Source organism: Nansenia antarctica, assembly GCF_963989245.1.
Source record: "Nansenia antarctica genome assembly, chromosome: 10".
Lineage (NCBI taxonomy): Eukaryota > Metazoa > Chordata > Actinopteri > Argentiniformes > Microstomatidae > Nansenia > Nansenia antarctica.
In genome coordinates, this window is record NC_137680.1 from 135,536 (window position 1) to 157,500 (window position 21,965).

Sequence of the window (21,965 nt, forward strand, 5' to 3'; positions counted from 1 at the left end):
CTGCCTGAAGCAACACTATGATCAGACCTCAGCCCTGCCTGAAGCAACACTATGATCAGACCTCAGCCCTGCCTGAAGCAACACTATGATCAGACCTCAGCCCTGCCTGAAGCAACACTATGATCAGACCTCAGTTCTGTGCAAGAGCAGAGAAGATCAAAACTGATGTGAAAGTGGAAGTCAAGAGCGTTATTGCATGCCAGGAGGCACAGCCTTGTGAATAGCTGGAACAAGGAATGTCTTAAAATATCTTTAGGGTTAGGGTTTAAAATAGAATAATCTCCAGCCACAAAAACAGGAAATTGTGTAATTTAGAAACTCTGCCTGAATGGAGATTCGCAATCATAGTACTTTAATTTAATAATAAAGATTTATTGAATATAAACGTCAGGAAAATATCATTACAATCATCAGAGTTTGGGCTTTGCCCATCTAATAAAAAAACAATTGTGCATGCATATAATCTACTTGTAAAGTACATTTACAAAGATTCATAGTTTTAATGGTGGATGGCTGACACAAGAGCAATCCATCTTGATTAAATAGAACAAAAAATATGGGACATAACTTAAAGTTAAAACAATGACACAAAACAGACAGACAAAGATATGAAAACTAAAACACAGCAGGTGATCCTGTCAGGTGATCCTGTCGCCCTCAGACCGTCGTGGCGGTTCTCACAGGCGGCGGAGGGATGAACGTGGGGAGCGGCCCTCAGACCGTCGTGGCGGTTCTCACAGGCGGCGGAGGGATGAACGTGGGGAGCGTCGCCCTCAGACCGTCGTGGCGGTTCTCACAGGCGGCGGAGGGATGAACGTGGGGAGCGGCACCGAGCGGTCAGATGGAGTCTGGAGAGAAGAAGAGAGATAGTAAACTTTGCGTTTCACGCACATCAACAGACCTTTTTATATGTGCTCATTAGTTAGTCCTCTTCACCCCGTTGAGGGGCATAGGGCGTCCACCAGAGCTCTCCATCTCACTCTCTTTTGGGCCTGGGCCTTTGTTTCTTGCCAGCTCACCCCGATGTTCTTCAGGTCTTGGAGTGTGGAACGTCTCCAGGTGTTTTTCGGCCTTCCAGCTTTCCTCTTCCCCTGCGGGTTGTAGTCCAAGGCCTGTCTAGTGATGTTGTTGGAGTCCTTCCTAAGGGTGTGCCCTATCCAGCTCCACTTTCTCCTTTTGATGGTGGTAGCTATGCTGTCCTGGTTTGTTATTCTCCACAGCTCTTCATGTGTGATTCTGATGGGCCACCACAGCTTGAGGATGTACCGCAGGCATTTGTTGACAAACACCTGGATCTTGCTTGTGAGGCCCTCGGTGGTCCTCCACGTTTCAGAGCCGTAGAGCAGGACAGTCTTCACATTGGTATTGAAGATCCGTAGCTTTGTGTTGTTGGAGAGTTGCTTGGACAGCCAGATGGGCCTGAGTATATTGAAGGCTACTTGTGTTTTGCTGATGCGTGCTACTATGTCCCTGTCTGCTCCTCCATCCCTGCTGATGTTGCTCCCTAGGTATGTGAAGTGCTCCACGTCCTCTATGGCCTCTCCCCTGAGTGTGATTGGGTCATGTGTTTTCTGGTTTAGTGCTCATTATGAGGGAGGAAATCAGATTTTTATGAGGGTAATCTGCTTTTAAGATAATTTCCCCCTGGTCCCTGCTGTCTTTTACATATTGTGTTGTGATGTATAGATGTTTTTGATACTTGTGTATGGCACTCATGTTTTATATTGGGTTGTGTTCTATATCGTATATACTGTGTTGTGTTTTGTGTATAGACTTGCCTCTGTTCTGCCAATTGGCCAGATCGTCATTGTAAATGAGAATTGGTTCTCAATTGACTAATCTGGTTAAATAAAGGTTAAATAATAAATAAAGTAAATAAAGAATTCAAATGGCACAATTTGATGTGGAGTAGCTCTCTAGTTTCTCAAACTGGGCCTACAGTCTCTGGGCTACAGTCTCTTCTATAAAGTCTTATTATAAATTCAGGGTAAAGAGACCAGAGATATGAGGTAATAATGACCTACCGTATACATTTGCATTTCCACTGTTTTATACCATCACGTTGCTCTCTGGTGAAATGCTGTTACAAAGCAGGCTGACTTACTGGTGGGTATCTGTTGTAGTCAGGCAGCACCTTCAGTCCTCCAGTCAGCAGGAGGTGGGGAGAGCTGATGTCTGGCTGGGCTGCTACTGCCTGCATGAGGGTGAGGAGAGGCAGAGAACATTAACCCCAACCCCAGATCAGCTGAGATGAACATGGAACCTTCAGATCAGCTGAGATGAACATGGAACATTCAGATCAGCTGAGATGAACATGGAACCTTCAGATCAGCTGAGATGAACATGGAACCTTCAGATCAGCTGAGATGAACATGGAACATTCAGATCAGCTGAGATGAACATGGAACATTCAGATCAGCTGAGATGAACATGGAACCTTCAGATCAGCTGAGATGAACATGGAACATTCAGATCAATAAGCAGAAAGCCACGTTACCTTCTCCACTGCTCTGGACACAGGGTATCTAGTCTGCCGCCCTATAAAACACACACACACACACACACATGGATATAACAAACACACATGGATATAACACACACACATGGATATAACAAACACACATGGATATAACACACACACACACACACGGACACACACACGGACACACGGACACACACACACGGACAGTGAAAACCAGGTTTCATAACAGATTTTAGATTTTTTTCTTTTTTAATTTAAAGATAAGAATATTATGTTGTGATGAAGAGACTGGTGCTCCTACTTTTCTTCCTGCAACAGATGATGCAGAGGTATATGAGGCCGAGGAGGAGGAGGACGAAGAGGAGGCTGCAGGGAATACCGGCAGCAATACCTGTGATGGCGGGACCGCTCAGACCCTCACCTGTCAGCAGCAACACACAGACAATGCAGTTTTGGGAGGGGGGGGGGGGGGGGGAATCATATGATTTAATACACTGTACTGTATAAGAAAATACTAGAGTAACTTGTACTGAATTTATTCAGTTAACCTCTTTCAATGAAATTCAAAACATTCAAATACCCGGTCCGATTCTCTGCACCTCAGATGGTGCTCCCACGGTTCTGCCAGCGCTGGGGACGACACGGAACCGGTATGTGGACTTGGGATCCAGTACCGAGATATCGGTGCTGCGGGAGGAACCAGGCATCTTCTGAATGGTCCGGTACTCCTCTGCGGCTCTCCTCCTTCGGCTGCTGTTGCGAGTGTCACTGAGGAGGTCTGGTCCCTTCATCTGGAGGGCAAAGCCTTCACAGCAACAGGCAGACATGACAGGATGGAGTAGTGCTTAAGGAAGCTAACCCTAACCCTAACCCTGACCCTGACCCTGACCCTGACCCTGACCCCGTATTCTGACCACAGGAGAAGAGAAAGATGTTGTTTCCTGAGGCTTTGCCGGCTTTAATTGAGGCCCGGGGTTTTTCTTGGATTTTTTTTTTTATCCTTCACAGGATATATCCATAGTTACGTCCTTGTCAAGATGGAGCAAACTGCCTCTCCAAAGCTTCTCAGGACAAGACTGAATACAACAAAAAGTTCATTGTTTACACTGCAATACCTGTAGTTCAGTCCTGTACAGTATCGGTTTCTGACACATTGAGCATTGGAGAGAAAAGCTGGACAATCCTGCTGGTTTCATTAAGCAATATTTACACCCACATCTTCAGTGTTTGGGATTTGGTGCCGTCATCATTTTTGAGCGTCAGTGCGCCTACTGCTGACATGACACGCTGCACCTACTGCTGACATGACACACTGCACCTACTGCTGACATGACACGCACCTGCGATCATTCAACAAAGGTTAAATGTTCTATGACTGCAACGCCCTGAATTGGACAATTTCTTCTTTAGACACAGACAGTATACTGTATGTTTACATGTATATGTTAACCATAGCTTTAGAGTAGGGATGCACCGAACATTCGGCCACCGAATGTATTCGGCCGAATATCGCAAAATAAAGCACATTCGGTATTCGGCAGAATGTGTGAAAACACTGAATGTTTACCACCGAATAGTGGGCGTCTGTAAACAGCGGTGCAGAGATGGTGTTGGCTGCCTAAAGTAACTAAGAGTACAGGAAGTGCGCGGTAACATCGGGTGCGTTCATAGATTCGCTCTGGAAATCTGATCAGCGCTCACGGAATGGCTCTTCTCCAATCAAATCACTCGGTCGCTCTATGACGTTGTACCCCGTGTGCGCTCCGACGCTCTCAGAGCGATTTTACGAACGCACCCTTCGTAAAAAAAAACGGACTTCCGTGTAATGTAACAAGAAATTTCGTTTCCCTAGTGGTGGTATTTGATGAAACGATGGTGTATAAAACGTTTACTCGCATATAAAGACATAACACAGACACATAGAGTCTAGTACAGTATAAAGACATAACACAGACACATATGGAGTCTAGTACAGTATAAAGTTACAGACGCATATCTGTTTTTGTTAAAATGTTAAATATGGTCTTTTGCGAAAAGAAGTAGCCTAGTAAAAAGTAGGCTCAAAGCACGTTTATCCCAATGCACTTTTTTGTTGTAGGCCTACAAAGATTTTCTTTCAGCAGCTATTCAGGGAAAACAAAAACATTTAATTTGACTGATTTATTTTATTTATTGTGCTTTGTTGGTATAGACTGATGTCTGCTGGAATGTTCAATAAAAGTTATTTTTTTTCAATCTCAATTTCTTTCTTTGAGAAGCATGAATAAAAAGCAAAATGTATTTAGTTTATGCAATGATAAAATTAAAAACTGCCGATACACATTCGGTATCCGGCCAAGTGTTTCCTTAAATTCGGCTTCGGCCAAGAATTTTCATTTCGGTGCATCCCTACTTTAGACAGTATACTGTATGTTTACATGTATATGTTAACCATAGCTTTAGACAGTATACTGTATGTTTATATGTTAACCATAGCTTTAGACAGTAGACTGTATGTTTACATGTATATGTTAACCATAGCTTTAGACAGTAGACTGTATGTTTACATGTACATGTTAACCATAGCTTTAGACAGTATACTGTATGTTTACATGTACATGTTAACCATAGCTTTAGACAGTATACTGCATGTTTACATAGAGGGTTAGGGTTATTATGTGAACCATAGCTTTGGTTTGTGAGCAGAGGTAAGTCAGCAGCGTTACCTGTCACCACAGAGGTAGGCGGGACCTCCCAGGTCAGAGTGACGATGGTTCCATCTTGATTAGGGAACAGACTGGAATCTGAGATGGTGGGGCCTAGAAAGAGGGGCAGAACAAGTGAGGGGGGTTGGAAGGGAATCTGTGGAGCTTTGTTTTAGAAGGAGGAGGGTTGGGGGAGGGGGAGAAATCACTCGCTTTGCTTTACACTCAGAATAAGGCCCCATTGTGCTGCTTTACCTGAGTTACTCTAAATGATCTTTACTCTCAGGTAACTAAGTTAAATGATAACTCTCAGGTAACTAAGTTAAATGATAACTCTCAGGTAACTAAGTTACATTATAACTCTCAGGTAACTAAGTTAAATGATAACTCTCAGGTAACTAAGTTAAATGATAACTCTCAGGTTACTTCTTCAGCCTTTTAGATAGAGTGCGCCTGCACACACATTCTTAGCACATAGCATTTGACTTTCTCTACATTTGTGATGTTATAATCTGACTTTAAAAATAGATTTAATTCACTTTTGTGTCACTAATTACTATTTTTTCTACTTAGGCTAATTAATTAAAGTTGACTAATTAATAAAAAAAATTAAATGTCTTGAGTCAATAAGTATTCACCCTCTTTGCTATGACACTTAGCTCAAATGCAAAAAATTCTGTCAATAAGTTGAATAGATGCAAAGATAACAGTTCATGTGATTTCTTCGGAAATAATATTAGAAGACACTGTAGATATACTTTATAATATAGACACTGTAGATAGATAGACTTTAATCACATGCTGTATTGAAATAGTAATGTGCACTGTGCAGACTATAAACATGGATCTAAAATGTTTTAAATGTTTTAAAGCTGCTCAAATCGTAGTACAAATAATAAATACCCTTACATACTTATATAATATAATATATACCCTTACATACTTATATAATATATACCCTTACATACTTATATAATATATAATAAATACCCTTACATACTTATATAATATATAATAAATACCCTTACATACTTATATAATATATAATTAATACCCTTACATACTTATATAATATATACCCTTACATACTTATATAATACATAATATATACCCTTACTTATATAATATATAATATAAAATAAATACCCTTACATACTTATATAATATATAATAAATACCCTTACATACTTATATAATATATAATAAATACCCTTACATACTTATATAATAAATACCCTTACATACTTATATAATATATAATAAATACCCTTACATACTTATATAATATATAATAAATACCCTTACATACTTATATAATATATAATAAATACTGTTACATACTTATATAATAAATACCCTTACATACTTATATAATATATACCCTTACATACTTATATAATATATAATAAATACCCTTACATACTTATATAATATATAATAAATACCCTTACATACTTATATAATATATAATAAATACCCTTACATACTTATATATAAGCCATGATGACCCTACCTACCTAACAGCAGAGTTTCCTTCACCTGGCTGCCTAGAGGGTTGTGGCAGGCGCAGGTGTAGGTATTCAGGAAAGTGGTGCTGATGTTGAACTCTCGGAGGCTGAGCTGTGTGCTGTTGGCGCTGATGTGGTATGTCGTCCCATTGGCTAAAATCTCTCCCCCTTTGGACCATGTGACCACAGCTTTAGGGGTGGCGTGGCTGTTGCAGCGGATAGTGACGACCGTCTTACCGTCCGAGGCCACTGTGGTCACGACCGCAGGCAGGAACTCTGCTGGACCACCTGAAGAACAACACCACCACTTCATCACACTGCTGGGGATCAACAGTTGGGATAACGATTATCAATCAATCGAGTTTCTGTCAGCAAAACCGCTACTGCCACCACACGTATGCCTGAGCATTACATGCTGTGTTGTTTTATTTCATGGTATCTTTTAGGTTTGAGATGAAACTCACACGTGTTGTTATTTAGTACACAGAGTGACAGACAAAGTGGCGCTTGGATAAACAGACGGTACAGGAGGAAGGAGAGGAGGACAGCTCTGTGTCGTGTCCGCTAAACTCACGGGCTATAATATTGCACTGTGTCTGAAGGATGGGGTGGTTGGCCATGCATGTGACCATGTTCCCATTCAGGCCCTGGGAAGGGCTCATGATCTGGGTGAAGTTTCCGGCCCCAGCGCTGGTGTTGGTCAGGGCTGGGAAGGAAAGCTGGGCCTCGGGGGTTCCCCCTAACCACAGACAGCGGAACTGCAGGTAAGCGTTTCCGTTTACTGCTTGGACTGAACACAGCGGGCTCCCAGTGGGGCTCTCTGCCATGGGAGGAAAGGAGAGAAGTTGTAATAATGCTGCAATAACACAACTCTCTACTGCACATAAGCACACACAGACAGATACACACAACTCAACCCTACACAACATCATGGTGCTTTATGACACACACACGCACACACACACACGTCTTTGATCACTGACATTGCAATCCATTGAACAGACACCAATGCGCTACCATAGAAGAGGAGGAGAGGAGAGGAGGAGAGGAGAGGAGAGGAGAGGAGAGGAGAGGAGAGGACAGACACCAATGCGCTACCATAGATGTCGACTGTCAAGTTCCTCTCAACCTGTACTCCCGTCTTTGCATTGAGCAGCACACAGGTGTAAACACCCCCACGGCCGGTCTGGACATCGCTCAGATTAACACTTCCTCCTTGAGAATCAGGGACAGTGTCGCCCCCAAACACCCAGGAGGCAGAGGGCTGCGGGACTCCCTCCGCCTGGCAGGAGAGACTCAGAGAATCTCCAGACACATAGAAAGGCTGAGACGGGCTGGCTCCAAACACCGGCTCATCTGGTCCATCTGTGCAAAACCACAGAAGAAGAAGAGAAAGAGGAAAGTCAGACGACGGACAACAATTCAGTTGTCATTCAAAGGCTGGCGTAAAGAGTGTCACTTCAGCCGGCACTTTTGGCACTCAACATGAAATTAGAATTAAGCGAAGTGTAAGAGTGTGCAGGTACTTCTATGGGTACATTTGAAATTAAAAGAAAAATCAGAAAAAATGTGTGGTGGAGTCAATAGAAGATGCTGTTATTATTACTTATTATTATAACAACATGGGTGCAAGCAATGAATGGGAGGTCAAGGGAAAAAACATGCACTTAGTAGACTACATGACCATGCATGAAGAGATAAGAGTAATTATTAATGAAGAGGATGAAGAGCTAGTGGAGAAGAGCTCAAGGTTCACATGCACAAGACAGGAAATAGGATGCTGCTCTAACCCATTCTAATGTACTGGCAAACACAAAGTTAAAAGTCAACCAATTCCTTTTCCTTACAGAGTACAGTGAGGTTCTTATGCGTGGTGACGTTGCTGAAAGGGTTTTTCAGGAACAAGGTGTAGAGTCCTGTGTCATTTCGTGTGGGCTGGTTGATGGCCAGGCTCTTATGGCCCACTGTGTAGCGTGAGCTGTTCTTTATCTCCACACTGTTAAAGGACCATCTGACCTCCTCAGCTTCCCCTTGCAGTGTGCTGTACTGCAGCGCAAAGGTGTCCTCTCCTTCTATGGCATCAGCATCAGGCTGGGTGCTCACAGACACATCCCGGATGTCCTCTGTGGAAGTAGATAGTAATATAGCTACTGGGTCAAGAAGTAAAGACATGGAAAATAAGTATTACATTTTTTTTGTAATAATACAATTTGAAAAGAATATTTTTGGGGGAATTGCTTCAATAGACACAGAAAATTGCATGATGCATTTCTAAAATGATATTTTGACTTCCACCTTTTCCATTTGTTTAAACTGAAGGAGATCCCCCCATTTCCAGTCATTTTGACTTAGTGATATTAAGGTTACTAGGCTGAAGCAGGTCCTCTAGTTGGCCTTTAGTAGAACTAACTAGTATTCTAGACTCAGACTCACCATAGACCTTGAGCACAAACGTGGCAGAGGCCTCACCCACTCCAGACTTGGTCACGTCCATCCTGTAGGTGTTGGTGTAGCTCAGCTGCAGGTTGGTGAAGGTGAGGGACCCGTCGTCTTCTATGTTCATCACATCTTCATGGTTCTGGTCGACATCTGCGGCGCTGCTGGAACCAACGGTCCCTGTGACCACAGGCAGGCTGCCCATGTACCAGGTCACAGCAGGAGATGCTGCTCCACTAAAGGACACAGTCAGAGTCACGTTGCTGCCAACTTTGGCATTGACCAGGGTGGGTCCCAGGGGTAGGATGGTCAGCTGACTGTGTGTACCTGACGTTGGTTGTAAAGGTTCAGGTAGCAGAGAATAAGAAAACATGCAAATGTCAATGACAACATACATTTGTTTAGTAATTTTTAAATGGTTCACAAACGTCATGTTTTAACAAATGCTGATGTCGTGTTGACGCACGTGTCTCATCGTCAGTTCCATTAGTTGATCAGGTGTAATCAGGTGTAATCAGGAGTAGCCTATTCAGCCTATTCAGGACAATATTGAGTTGTCTTTCAATCCTAAATTCTCCAGCAATGACTAGCTTTTGTAGTTTCAGGTAAATCAGACATTGTCAGTGTTAAAAAAAGAAGAAGAAATAGCCAAAGAATAGAGATTATAATAATTCTTAAACTTACCTCCAATCATAAAAAACAGCATTTCCCAGAGTATGCGCCACCTGTTGATAGAACGCACCTGCGATGGCATGTTTGAAAACACGTCCGTTAAAGTCACCTGCTGCTGAAACGGTATAACGTGCTCAATAGTCCCTCCGCTCAAATAATCAAATAATCACCATTTTGCGTTTAATCCAAAATCTGGGAAACGTCCTTGGGTCAGGGTTAGCCCTCACAAGCAGCTGAGCGAGTCGCTGTCCTGTCCTGTCCTCTGCTGTGCGGGTCGTTCTGGTGTCGCGTGTCTCGCCGTCCAGATCCTCGCTGTCATCAGGTGCAGAGAGAAGCAGCGCACCTGTTCACCTGAGTGACGTCAGAGTCGTGATTGTGCAGCTGAGACCGCGCCTCTCTGGTTAAACACCTTTAAACATGTTTTCCTCTTTGTACCAATCATCTTTAATACAGAGGCCAGCTGGAGATAAGGCCTGGGTGAGAGTTTATTTAAAATATATGACAAAAGTGAAGTGAGTGTATTTGAGCTTCGAAGTGGAACAGTTCTACTATAGACCTTTATCTGCTGAAAGGCATATTCAACAAACTAACTCGTCATGTGAGAGAGTAGAGATGTAGGTCTGTCCAGTGCTGGAGACTCACACCAAGCTGAAGTTGGCAGGCTGTTTCAGGTTGGCAGGCTGTTTCAGGTTGGCGACCAGTTTAAATCGTTATGGCACCATAATCATAATCATGCGTAAAACGGAAATCTCCAGTTGTTGTTTTACATTAGTTTCCAATAGCATACACATTAGCCAGATGTTCACACTGTTGAAGAAAAACTGTTGATAACTTTGGACTTATTTAGTTGACAAATGCATGTCATGTCAGTCTATGAAATGTAACGGAATGAGCTAACAGTAATGATCTAACAGTAATGATACCAAACACGTTGGACTGCATTCCTCATGTCTGCTCCTTTTAGCTCCTCTGGGAACACGTGACCTTGGTGTCTCAGGGGAACCACAGTGTTCTGCCAACTCAGCGCCATTAGAGACTCTTTACAGTTAACTCAGCGCCATTAGAGACTCTTTACAGCTCAGTGCCATTAGAGACTCTTTACAGTTAACTCAGTGCCATTAGAGGCTCTTTACAGTTAACTCAGTGCCATTAGAGGCTCTTTACAGTTAACTCAGTGCCATTAGAGGCTCTTTACAGTTAACTCAGCGCCATTAGAGACTCTTTACCAGGGACGCGGGAAGGGGGGTGCTGAGGGTGCTGCAGCACCCCCTAGCGGCAGGCAGAAGGAGCTCCTCCTGCCTGAATTTAAAAAAGAAAAATATTATTCAAACAATAATTTAAAACAATATAATAACTATTGTTGCTTTTGGGAATAAACATAAATGTGTTTTTTGTAATAAATGTAAAAATGTGTTTGTTCGTTTTAATGTTAGTGATCACATGGTCATATCTTGCTAGGGAATCTCTGAGTTCTTTAGCAAAAATGCTAAATCAGCCAGAACAATTGAAGTGGAGTTGGAAGAAGATGCTGAGCTTAACAACACTCCCATTAATGCTCTACTGTCGGACGTTGTTGAGAAAGAGCAACAGACGGCCAGAAACGTATTAGAACTGATATTCAGATCCATCCGATTCTTCGGCAGCGAAGGGCTTCCGTTAAGAGGCAATAACAATCGACATGGAGTGCTGTCTGTAATAATGGTCAACATCATGTTTGTGGACATTGTGGGACACTGTGAGCTGAGTGGAAATTACTGTAAATTCCAACACATTGTTGGTAAAATATTGAACGTTACGTCTTTGTAGTGTGCGGGTGCGTGCGTCTAACTATTATTGCCCGTGCATTGGGGCCCGTCGTTATGCCACTGTGTGCGTGTGAGCGAACGAGCAATCAGCGAGAGGGAGGGAGGGAGGGAGGGAGAGAAATCGTTATACTTTTTCCCCTGGCAATTTTTTTCCCTGTAGCGTATATAGACAGCACCTCAGCACCCCCAGTCAAAATACCTTCCCGCGTGCCTGCTCTTTACAGTTAACTCAGTGCCATTAGAGACTCTTTACAGTTAACTCAGTGCCATTAGAGGCTCTTTACAGTTAACTCAGCGCCATTAGAGACTCTTTACAGTTAACTCAGTGCCATTAGAGACTCTTTACAGTTAACTCAGCGCCATTAGAGACTCTTTACAGTTAACTCAGTGCCATTAGAGACTCTTTACAGTTAACTCAGTGCCATTAGAGACTCTTTACAGTTAACTCAGCGCCATTAGAGACTCTTTACAGTTAACTCAGCGCCATTAGAGACTCTTTACAGTTAACTCAGCGCCATTAGAGACTCTTTACAGTTAACTCAGCGCCATTAGAGACACTTTACAGTTAACTCAGTGCCATTAGAGGCTCTTTACAGTTAACTCAGTGCCATTAGAGACTCTTTACAGTTAACTCAGTGCCATTAGAGGCTCTTTACAGTTAACTCAGCGCCATTAGAGGCTCTTTACAGTTAACTCAGTGCCATTAGAGGCTCTTTACAGTTAACTCAGCGCCATTAGAGACTCTTTACAGTTAACTCAGTGCCATTAGAGGCTCTTTACAGTTAACTCAGTGCCATTAGAGACTCTTTACAGTTAACTCAGCGCCATTAGAGGCTCTTTACAGTTAACTCAGCGCCATTAGAGACTCTTTACAGCTCAGTGCCATTAGAGGCTCTTTACAGTTAACTCAGTGCCATTAGAGGCTCTTTACAGTTAACTCAGCGCCATTAGAGGCTCTTTACAGTTGCTCTGTAAAAACTGTTTCTCTCCATCTATACCCGTCAATTATCTTATTGGCACTCTTGCCATAATCCACCTTTGCCAGCCTAGCTTCTTATCCGACACTGTAAGATGAACACAATGCAACCCAAGGAGGTTGGAATGTGCACTGTAATGGGATGATGTGCGTTGCCCAGTGAGCTTAAGAGGTTGAGATGGTATGAAAAACAACACTTCAAAACAGAAGAAATGACGATGGAAATAAGCAGATCTAGATATTAAAAAGACAGTTTTCTTTATTGTTATGGTAGGATCCTGTACAATCTGAACAGAACAGAGGCGCTTGTGGTTAAAAAGTCAACTTTGTGAGTTTCTGATAATTGTACATCTTCTGTACTGAGAGACACTGTCCTAACAGAACGCCAGCCCAGCCCAGTTACATTATATTATATTATATCAACTTTATACAAACTCAGAAGACTGAACACTAATCCACATTCAAGTCCACAAGTTTGGATATTTACATATAGCATACATATACGTATCTCACACAAACTGCATACATATACGTATCTCACACAAACTGCATCGCTTCAATGTGACAAGGGTTCATATGGGGAAGATACCATGTTTACAGGTGAAAATGTATCATACTTTGTTGGTGTGACACTGGATTGAATGTGCGATACATACAGATACATACAGATACATACAGATACATACAGTGTATGGCTGACAGTGGCATGGATGGAAACAACATTACTGGCTTGGAAGTAGTGCATTATAGTGGAGGTCCTCAATAGCTGCTCACAATCTACACTAATGACCCACAGAACCATACTGTTCTACCATGTTAGACCATGTCACATTTAAACAGATGATCTCTCCCTCTGGGCTCCTAGGGGACAGTGTTTCTCAGTACTCCTTCTCTTCATTCGGTACGATGGGAGCCAGGCTCACACAGATGGGTGGGTATGGGTCCAGTCTCACACAGACGGGTGGGTATGGGTCCAGTCTCACACAGACGGGTGGGTATGGGTCCTGCCACAGGCAACCAGTCCTCCATGTCTTCTGTTCTTTACTGTATGTCCATTCAGACAGAGAGAGTCCTGTGAAGGGCAGAGGGATAAAGAAACACAGGTCAGAATCGAAAGCACAAGTTTAGAAACGGATGCAACACAGATGCGATTTATTTCTATGCAAGAAGCGCATGCAATTTCAACCAACCCTGATCAACAAAATGATCATCCTTCTCACCCTCCACGTGGGTAACTGGTTTAACAACCAGTGAGCAAAATGTTTCTAATGTTAACAGATTACATCGTGAAGTGAAGTGATTTATATAGCGCCTTTCGTACACAGATGCAACTCAAAGCGCTTTACAGTGATTGAAAAACAAGATTACAGAGATGGGGGACACACACGAGACAACAGGAAGGGAGGGGGGGAGGGGTTACTTTGCAAGCTTACACACTAATAATAACTAAACAAGCATACATGTCAATAACTAATAATAACACCACTTTACTGCCTTGTACAGCAAATGGTGTCTAAAAACGCACTGTGCTGCCACTGTGGGGAGGGGGGCGGCGGGATGGGGGGGTGCATGTCAATGTTCCCCTTGTATAACCATCTACTTTGCTTACTAAATAAGCATACCATAATAATAACTGCCCTGTACAACAATGATGATTCAGTTTGTATCTTCAGTACATATCACTTGTGTGTGCAATTCCAGAGGTTACTCTGATCGTATTGAGACTCACCGATCTGTGTCCCCCTGCGCTCCCTCCTTGGCTCCCAGGGCCTCTATATCCTCCCTGTCTCCCTGAGTTTGCTAACCAGGTCATCCACGGTCTCCACCTTCACGCCCGCCAGTCTCGTTGGGGGCTCGTCCACCCTCAACACTTCCAACCGCGAGGTCAGGTCAACACCCAGGTCTGCCGGCTTCACGTTGGCTATCTTCTTCTTCTTTGCTTTCTGTGAGGGATAATTAGGGAGGTACATGATAACATGAGTGCGCTGCATGATCACAATGTGAAGGCATCAAAGTCAGCCAAATGACATAACTTTGTGCTACTTTTACAATTGTATTTGTGTGCGTGTGTGTGTGTGTGTGTGTATTGTAGTGTATCCTTCATGAAGTACCATAATGTTGGGTAAGGTTGCGTATCTGGGGGTGTTGAGCCGAAGGTCTGCTGTCAGTACTGCCGGCATATTGATCTTAATGGTCTCCAGTCCACCATCTATTTCCCTCACCACCTTGATTTTGTCACCCTCAATTGTCACCTCTGATGCAAAGGTGCCCTGTAAGATCACGAGGTAAGTTCAGATAATGCCATTGAGATAAAATGCACATGCAATGGAAAAAAGATCACAGTGTGTCACAAGTAGGGGTGCAATGGATCGCCCTCCACGGTACGGCACGCATGTGTACCGCGGATCAATTGCAAAATTTAAACAAGTAATAATATTACTTAATATTAGTTAATATCTCTTGTAAATCACAATGTAGAGTTGCCATGAAAAGATAGACGCGACAGTTGCGTGCTTTGTTTTACTCTAAAGCACAATGATAGGTTGATAATGGAAAAAAGAAATCTGTTGTTTACTCACTACACGCGAAGCTGGGAATCCACAACAACAAGGCTGCGTTCGTAAATTCGCTCTGGAATCTGATCAGCGTTCAAGGAATGCCTCTTGTCCAATTAAATTACGTGGTCCCTTTATGACGTCGGACCCAGTGTGCGCTCCGGCGCTCTCAAAGCAAATTTACGACCGCGGCCCAAGTGTATCATGGCGAGTGCTAGTAAGCCTGTCAAAGGAGAATTTCTGTCACTCTGTGACAGACAATAAAGCAATCTTGAATCTTGAACGTTGTTCGGCGGAGAAGAACTCGAAATGCCTCCCTCGTCATTTAAATCCCATGTATGGGAGCACTTTGGCTTCTCTGTCAATTATGACGAGGCACAAAAAAGGTCGACAACTTCTGATAATGTAGCATTTTTTTCATACCATGTTCAAAATAAGGATTCACTTTATTATTTAGTTAAAAGTGGCATAAAACATGTTTATTCATCTGCTTTAAAGAGCCCAGGGATTCACTGCTGCAACCAGGCGCCTCCTCCCTCTCTCATATTGTACTATCATTTAAGTTGAATGTGTATTTCAGTATAATATGTAATGTTTGAGTGTAGAATATGTTATATATATATATATATTACCAGTTTTGACATCTTGAATGTTGTTGGGTTTTTTCACATAATAAAAGTGGTGTTTTTACAGAGTTTTTTTTTTTTTACAGAAAAGCAGGTTTTATAAAAAATAAAAATGTTTTGTGTTGATCCGAAAAATGATCCGATCCGTGACTCAAAAACCGTGATCCGATCCGATCCGTGAGTTAGGTGATCCGTTACACCCCTAGTCACAAGTATAATATCTGCATGCCTTCTTGCAGACATGTGAATCATAAGTGTATAGCCACAGAAGAGTGTCATCAAATCTCAATGTCTAATATTCAAAGTTAATCTTTCTCTAATAAGCACATTTCAAAGAAGGTGAACTTTACCATGCTAATGATCAACACAGAGGTTATAGTAGGTCATAAGCCAGTCAAGTGGGACATCTGCTGGTTTAACAATGTAACTACATTGTTTAGCTGTATTCAAACTGGCTTTTGGCCTACTTTCTATTATTTGTATTGACCAACAGTAGATGTGGCTGACTCAAACTAGTCTCTACCAACCCTGATAAACTCAGGCCAGTGACATAACCTGATACCAGTAGAGCTGGTCCCTACACTTCATAACCTGATACCAGTAGAGCTGGTCCCTACACTTCATAACCTGATACCAGTAGAGCTGGTCCCTACACTTCATAACCTGATACCAGTAGAGCTGGTCCCTACACTTCATAACCTGATACCAGTAGAGCTGGTCCCTACACTTCATAACCTGATACCAGTAGAGCTGGTCCCTACACTTCATAACCTGATACCAGTAGAGCTGGTCCCTACACTTCATAACCTGATACCAGTAGAGCTGGTCCCTACACTTCATAACCTGATACCAGTAGAGCTGGTCCCTACACTTCATAACCTGATACCAGTAGAGCTGGTCCCTACACTCCCACAGACTACAATAGAGAGGGTGGTCCTGACTCTTCTTTTCAATAATCCAGATTTAAACCTCAACGATCATTGGCAGAATCAGGCCAGCAAGACCTATTGCTCTGAGGTCAGTTCAGAAAGTCCTGCTCAGAGGGATACAACAGTATGGAACTGACCTGAGGCCAGTCCAGCAAGGCTGCGGTCATCTGACCTGTCTGGTTACAGTCATCATCGATGGCCTGTCAAAACACACGCAAAACATATTGAATAGTTATGACAGACAAATGTAAGGCGCTACTTGATATCCACTTTCCATGTGACGATGTAAACAAAACCACAATGTGCTGCAATATCAGGTAACTAAAATACTTCAAGCACATCATTGGATTACTAGGGGCGGTTTCACAGACAAGGCTTAAGCCTAGTCCTGGACTAAATCACACTTTCAATGTAAAATCTCAATTGAAGATGCGTTTTAGTCTAGGATTAGGCTTTAAGCCTTGTCTGTGAAACTGGCCAATTATGTATTAGTTAACTTGTAATGAGTGTGGAACCATCTGGCTTCCTGACCTGTTTTCCCAGGACAACCAGGGACGCCTCCTCCTTCTTGGCCAGAGCAGCGAAGATCTTGGAGACCTGCAGAGGCCCCAGGGCCTCGTACTCTTTACCTGAGACCTCCACGTGGATGCCCCGATCCGCCCCCATGGCCAGGGCCGTACGGATGGTCTCCTACACACACACACACACACACACACTTGAGGCATGAAGCTCTAACAACGCACAACAGGCTTAAAGAAAACTATCAATGAAATCATTCAAATCAGTTTAAAAGGTAGACAGTGGGGTGTGAGGTCATAGCAACAGGAGCAGGGTGACCCTGCCAGAGACTAGAGACTAGAGAGTGTTGAGACAGAGAGAAATTCCAATATATATATATATAATCCAAATAACAAACCAAAGACATTTTAGAGAAAGAAGCTAAAGTTGACACTGTATAGTTGAATGGAATTGGCACATGCGCTCTATCATCTAAACAAGCGGACGCTCTCGTTCACTCCTGCTCACTACAATATATCTGATGAAAGCTGCTCTGTTTTCCATTTAAAAGTGAAAAGTGTTCCTTACAATAGAATGACAGCGATGATAACATATAAATAACGATCCACATATAGCCTAGTTATTCCAAGAGAGATCATTCTTATCTTATCAGTGTTTCCAAGAAGAGAGTTTACTCTACACACACCTGAAAGTCTACTACATTCCAGCACTGTGAGATCAACTCACTATGGGGGCTCACTACTTACACCATGCTAATCAATTTAGAGAAGGCTAGCAGTAACTCTGCAGCAATTACTTACAGTTACAGCGTACATTCCAATGCATGCAACCAAATTAAGAATTCAAATAACCAATGATACAATGATGACATTTAATAAGGGAAAATTGTAGAGCAAAAAGTGCAAGTGAGATAGGAAACCTCGCCAAAACTAAATAAATAAAATGATAAAAGAAAATTACAGCATACCAGGGGTGCAAACTGGTGATGGCCCAAAACGTTTTTTTTGTTGGACTGAAAACGAAGAAAATGATCAATGCACGGAGAACATTTTTGACGGGGGGATAGCGCTAGCACTAATGGTGCTAAATGGATATCGCTAGCACCAACGGTGGTCTAACAATGATGCTTGTGTAAGTAGTGGCAGCCCTGACCTTAACACCTGCAGAATTACTTTGAAAACAGTTTACTGTGGCTGTTCTCCACGCTGTCTGGAACTGTACCTAGCTGCTGCCTGAAGCTCAAAGTACTTCCACAGCAGCGGAGTTTAGCAGACAGGGAGATTAGTTAGCTCGTGCATCATGTGACTTGGATGCAGATCTACACGATTCACATGGATGACCTATTTTGAGGTAAAAACATCTAACTTAGCAGAAAGGTGAGAAGTTTGCACCCCTGGTATACAGTGTCCTCTCATGTCACTGAGTCCCACCTGTACTTGCGTAGGCCCACAGCTGACGGCCACCACCTCCTTGATCAGCTTCTTCTCCTTCATCTTGACGGCCTCCTCCACCGCAATCTCACAGAAGGGGTTCATGGAGTGCTTCACGCCATCGGTCACCACCCCGGTGCGGTCCGGCTTCACGCGGATCTGAGAGGGGAGGCGGGCCAGGACAGTCAGTGAGAGGCAGACAGACATACAGACAGGCAGGGTTAGGGTTAGGGTTAGGGTGGGCTCCCAGGGAACCTGTGCGTTCACGTGTGCTCTCTTCTCTAATCAGTCTTGCTAGTAATTCAAGCCTACCCTATGTGCCAATATAACATAAAAACAAATAATATAAATTAGAAATAACATTATACAGAGGGCTGTCTCAGTCACAGCAAAAGAGAGACACACTGCTCTCATTGGCCACATTCTGTGCCTGCCCCTCTCCCCCTTCCTGTCTGATAAGGGGTAAGCTAGAGGCAGTACAGAGCAGGGGAGGGATCACTCATGTCCTAGTGTTTAGGGAGACCAGCAGAGCCAGTTGGATGCAGCTAAAGCAGGTGTGCTCTGTCTGTCCCTGGGAACAGCTGCTAACAGATATGGTGTCGGGTTTCCTTTATGAGGATAAACAGTCACTAACTGACCCTAACCCATCTAATATCTAACTGACTGGCTGCAATATCACCAGGTGGATCTCATAATACCATGTTGGTGAAGTCAGTAAAAATGGATTGTACAAAGAGCAATAAAGCTGCAAGTCAGTCACAGATATACATATATATATATATATACACTAACATAACTACTCTAAGACTATACACCTAACCCTAACACTAACATAACTACTCTAAGTTAGAGTTGCCCAGCACAGACAGCAATGGTAATTGAGGAGAATGTGACACTGGGCGAAAATGATCAACATGATTGTAACCAACAACGACCTTTAAACACCTGTAAGTGGTGGGCTAGATGGGCTGTTTGGCAACCAAACTGTGACAGGCGACCAAACTGGTATTACACAACTAAACAGACAGACACAGAGAGAGAGAGAGAGAGAGAGAGAGAGAGAGAGAGAGAGAGAGAGAGAGAGAGAGAGAGAGAGAGAGAGAGAGAGAGAGAGAGAGAGAGAGACAGAGAGAGAGAGACAGAGAGAGACAGAGAGAGAGACAGAGAGAGAGAGACAGAGAGAGACAGAGAGAGAGACAGAGAGAGAGAGAGACAGACAGACAGACTTCCAGTCCAGTTGTTATTTCCATGTGATTCTGACAGTCCAGATGACCTTGGGTCTTTGTTTACATTGGTAATACCTGATTTATGGCAGCTGACTGACCCTCCTGGCACCATGAAGCCTAATGGAGCTAGCTAACCTGCTAACCTGTTAGCTAACCTGGTCTGGTCACTATGGAGCTAGCTAACTAGCTAACCTGCTAGCACAGACATCCTGAAGCTAATGTCAGAGTTAGCCTCCTGGTTAGCTAGCTAGCATGCGAAGTCTCCAGCTAAACCTGTAAAAACTCTTACTTATGTTTAAAGAGAGGAACATGGAGAACCTAACCTACCTTAACAGCGTAGTCAATGACCCGCTTCACTCCGACCAGAACCCGCGACATGGTTAGACAAGAGTCTCTTCTCCTGTTCAGCAGAGATAGATAGAACCTCAGAGTCTCACTAGGAACCTTCACCCCGGGCAGGTCGGACGGAGTTTAGAGTGATTCCGCTGAAAATAAAGAAGGCGGGGCTTACAGGGTCCGCCCGCCGTTGAAGCCAATCACATTTTGTGAAACTTGAAAACGATCAATCAAGGTTAAGCTACAACCAATCATAGAGAACAAGAGGGTGCACCTGATATTTCTGTCGGACACAAAGCCCACACAATATTAAGTTCCTCTATTGTCAACTGGGGTAAAGTTCATGAGATAATTATAGCAGCACTGTATGCCCACCTCATCTGCATACGTTGACCGTGTGTGGTGACAATCACCATGTTCTAGAGATGATTTCCTCTTCAAAAGCACCACTTATGTCAAAGGTCAAAGTCCTGTAAATGAAAGGAAGGAATGATTAAACAGTATTACAAAAGTTGACATGTCAAGGATAAACACGCCAGCCATAAACAAGTATGTTTATGTTTATGTTATGTATCATTTCAGGGTAAATAATAGACCTTTTATTAATCATTCAAGACGAATATTAAAATAAATTAGTGACAAATGCCAAATTAAATAGAATATATGAAAATAAGATAACTTTATACATTCTGCCTTTTGATGTGATACAGTAGTGCAGAGTTTGTAATTAATCTTATCTTACTTTATAGGATAGAAAATGTTGGTGTTGGGACTTCCCTCACACTTGGAGAAATCCCTCTTCGGAATCGAGGCACTCCAAGCACAGAATATATGAATATATGAATATACGAGGACAGTGAGATAGCATTTGAACAGCTGCTTGGGAACCTCCATACAAATAATTGTATTTCTAAACTTTGAATCTAGATCAGAATGATCCGAATTCTCTTTTGCTGTCCGAATCAGATTGATTTTCACCTGTGGCTGTGGCTGTGGCTCAGGAGGTAGAGTCGACGTCTAATGATCACAAGGTTGGCAGATCGGCGGTTCGAGCCCCGGCTGGCCACATGTCGAAGTGTCCTTGGGCAAGACACTGAACCCCAAAATTGCTCCCAGTGAGCGGGACGGCGCCTTGCATGGCAGCTCGCCGCCATTGGTGTGTGAATGGGTGAATGAGAGGCCTTTGTAAAGCGCTTTGTAATAAGGCGCTATATAAGTCAGTCCATTTATATTCCTAAAAAATTGCCAGATAGATCTGATCTACCAGGATCAGGTAATCCATCTACTTTTGTGCTGTTTTTTCAAAGCAACATTGGATTGGATCACCCTGATCCAGATACAAACTTTTCAAGATGACCAATTCCGGATTACCAGTGCTCTAATCCTCACATAGCTCATCTAAATGTAGGCTACTAGCTATGCAAAGAACAACCTGTAGAATAGCCAGTGTGGGGTCACTGAAGTGTTTTTATTTGAAGAGACAGACAACAGCACAATAAAACATGGTGTCTAATGATCGCAATATCGGTGGTTCGAATTCTGGCTGGCCACATGTCGAAGTGTCCTTGGGCAAGACACCGAACCCCAAATTGCTCCCAATGAGCAGGTGGTGCCTCGCATGGTAGCTTGCCGCCATTAGTGTGTGAATGGGTGAATGAGAGGCCATTGCAAAGTGTTTTGGAATAAGGTGCTATATAAGTCAGTCCATTTACCATTTTTAAAACATCCCCTTCCATTTACCATTTATTTTACAGTCAGGCCCCTCATCTGACCCACAACCA

The 21,965-nt window shown here is 43.0% G+C and overlaps 2 protein-coding genes across 2 annotated transcripts; both read right to left on the minus strand.

Annotated features, from left to right (window-relative positions):
• Nucleotides 1-758: 758 nt before the first annotated feature.
• vsig10l (V-set and immunoglobulin domain containing 10 like) lies at nucleotides 759-13,592 on the minus strand (the record flags this gene model as incomplete). The annotated part of the gene is made up of 12 exons (XM_080540472.1): nucleotides 759-848; nucleotides 2,105-2,194; nucleotides 2,498-2,538; nucleotides 2,784-2,903; nucleotides 3,063-3,287; nucleotides 5,188-5,280; nucleotides 6,684-6,962; nucleotides 7,249-7,494; nucleotides 7,773-8,039; nucleotides 8,522-8,797; nucleotides 9,108-9,437; nucleotides 13,469-13,592. 12 exons carry the CDS (start codon nucleotides 13,590-13,592, stop codon nucleotides 774-776), a joined length of 2,166 nt encoding a protein of 721 aa, XP_080396598.1. The 3' UTR covers nucleotides 759-773.
• etfb (electron transfer flavoprotein subunit beta) lies at nucleotides 12,799-20,306 on the minus strand. The gene is made up of 7 exons (XM_080541348.1): nucleotides 20,176-20,306; nucleotides 18,623-18,781; nucleotides 17,205-17,363; nucleotides 16,811-16,873; nucleotides 14,675-14,833; nucleotides 14,293-14,506; nucleotides 12,799-13,635 (listed from the first exon to the last, which is right to left on the minus strand). Exons 1-6 carry the CDS (start codon nucleotides 20,224-20,226, stop codon nucleotides 14,336-14,338), a joined length of 762 nt encoding a protein of 253 aa, XP_080397474.1. The 5' UTR covers nucleotides 20,227-20,306; the 3' UTR covers nucleotides 12,799-13,635; nucleotides 14,293-14,335.
• Nucleotides 20,307-21,965: the final 1,659 nt, after the last annotated feature.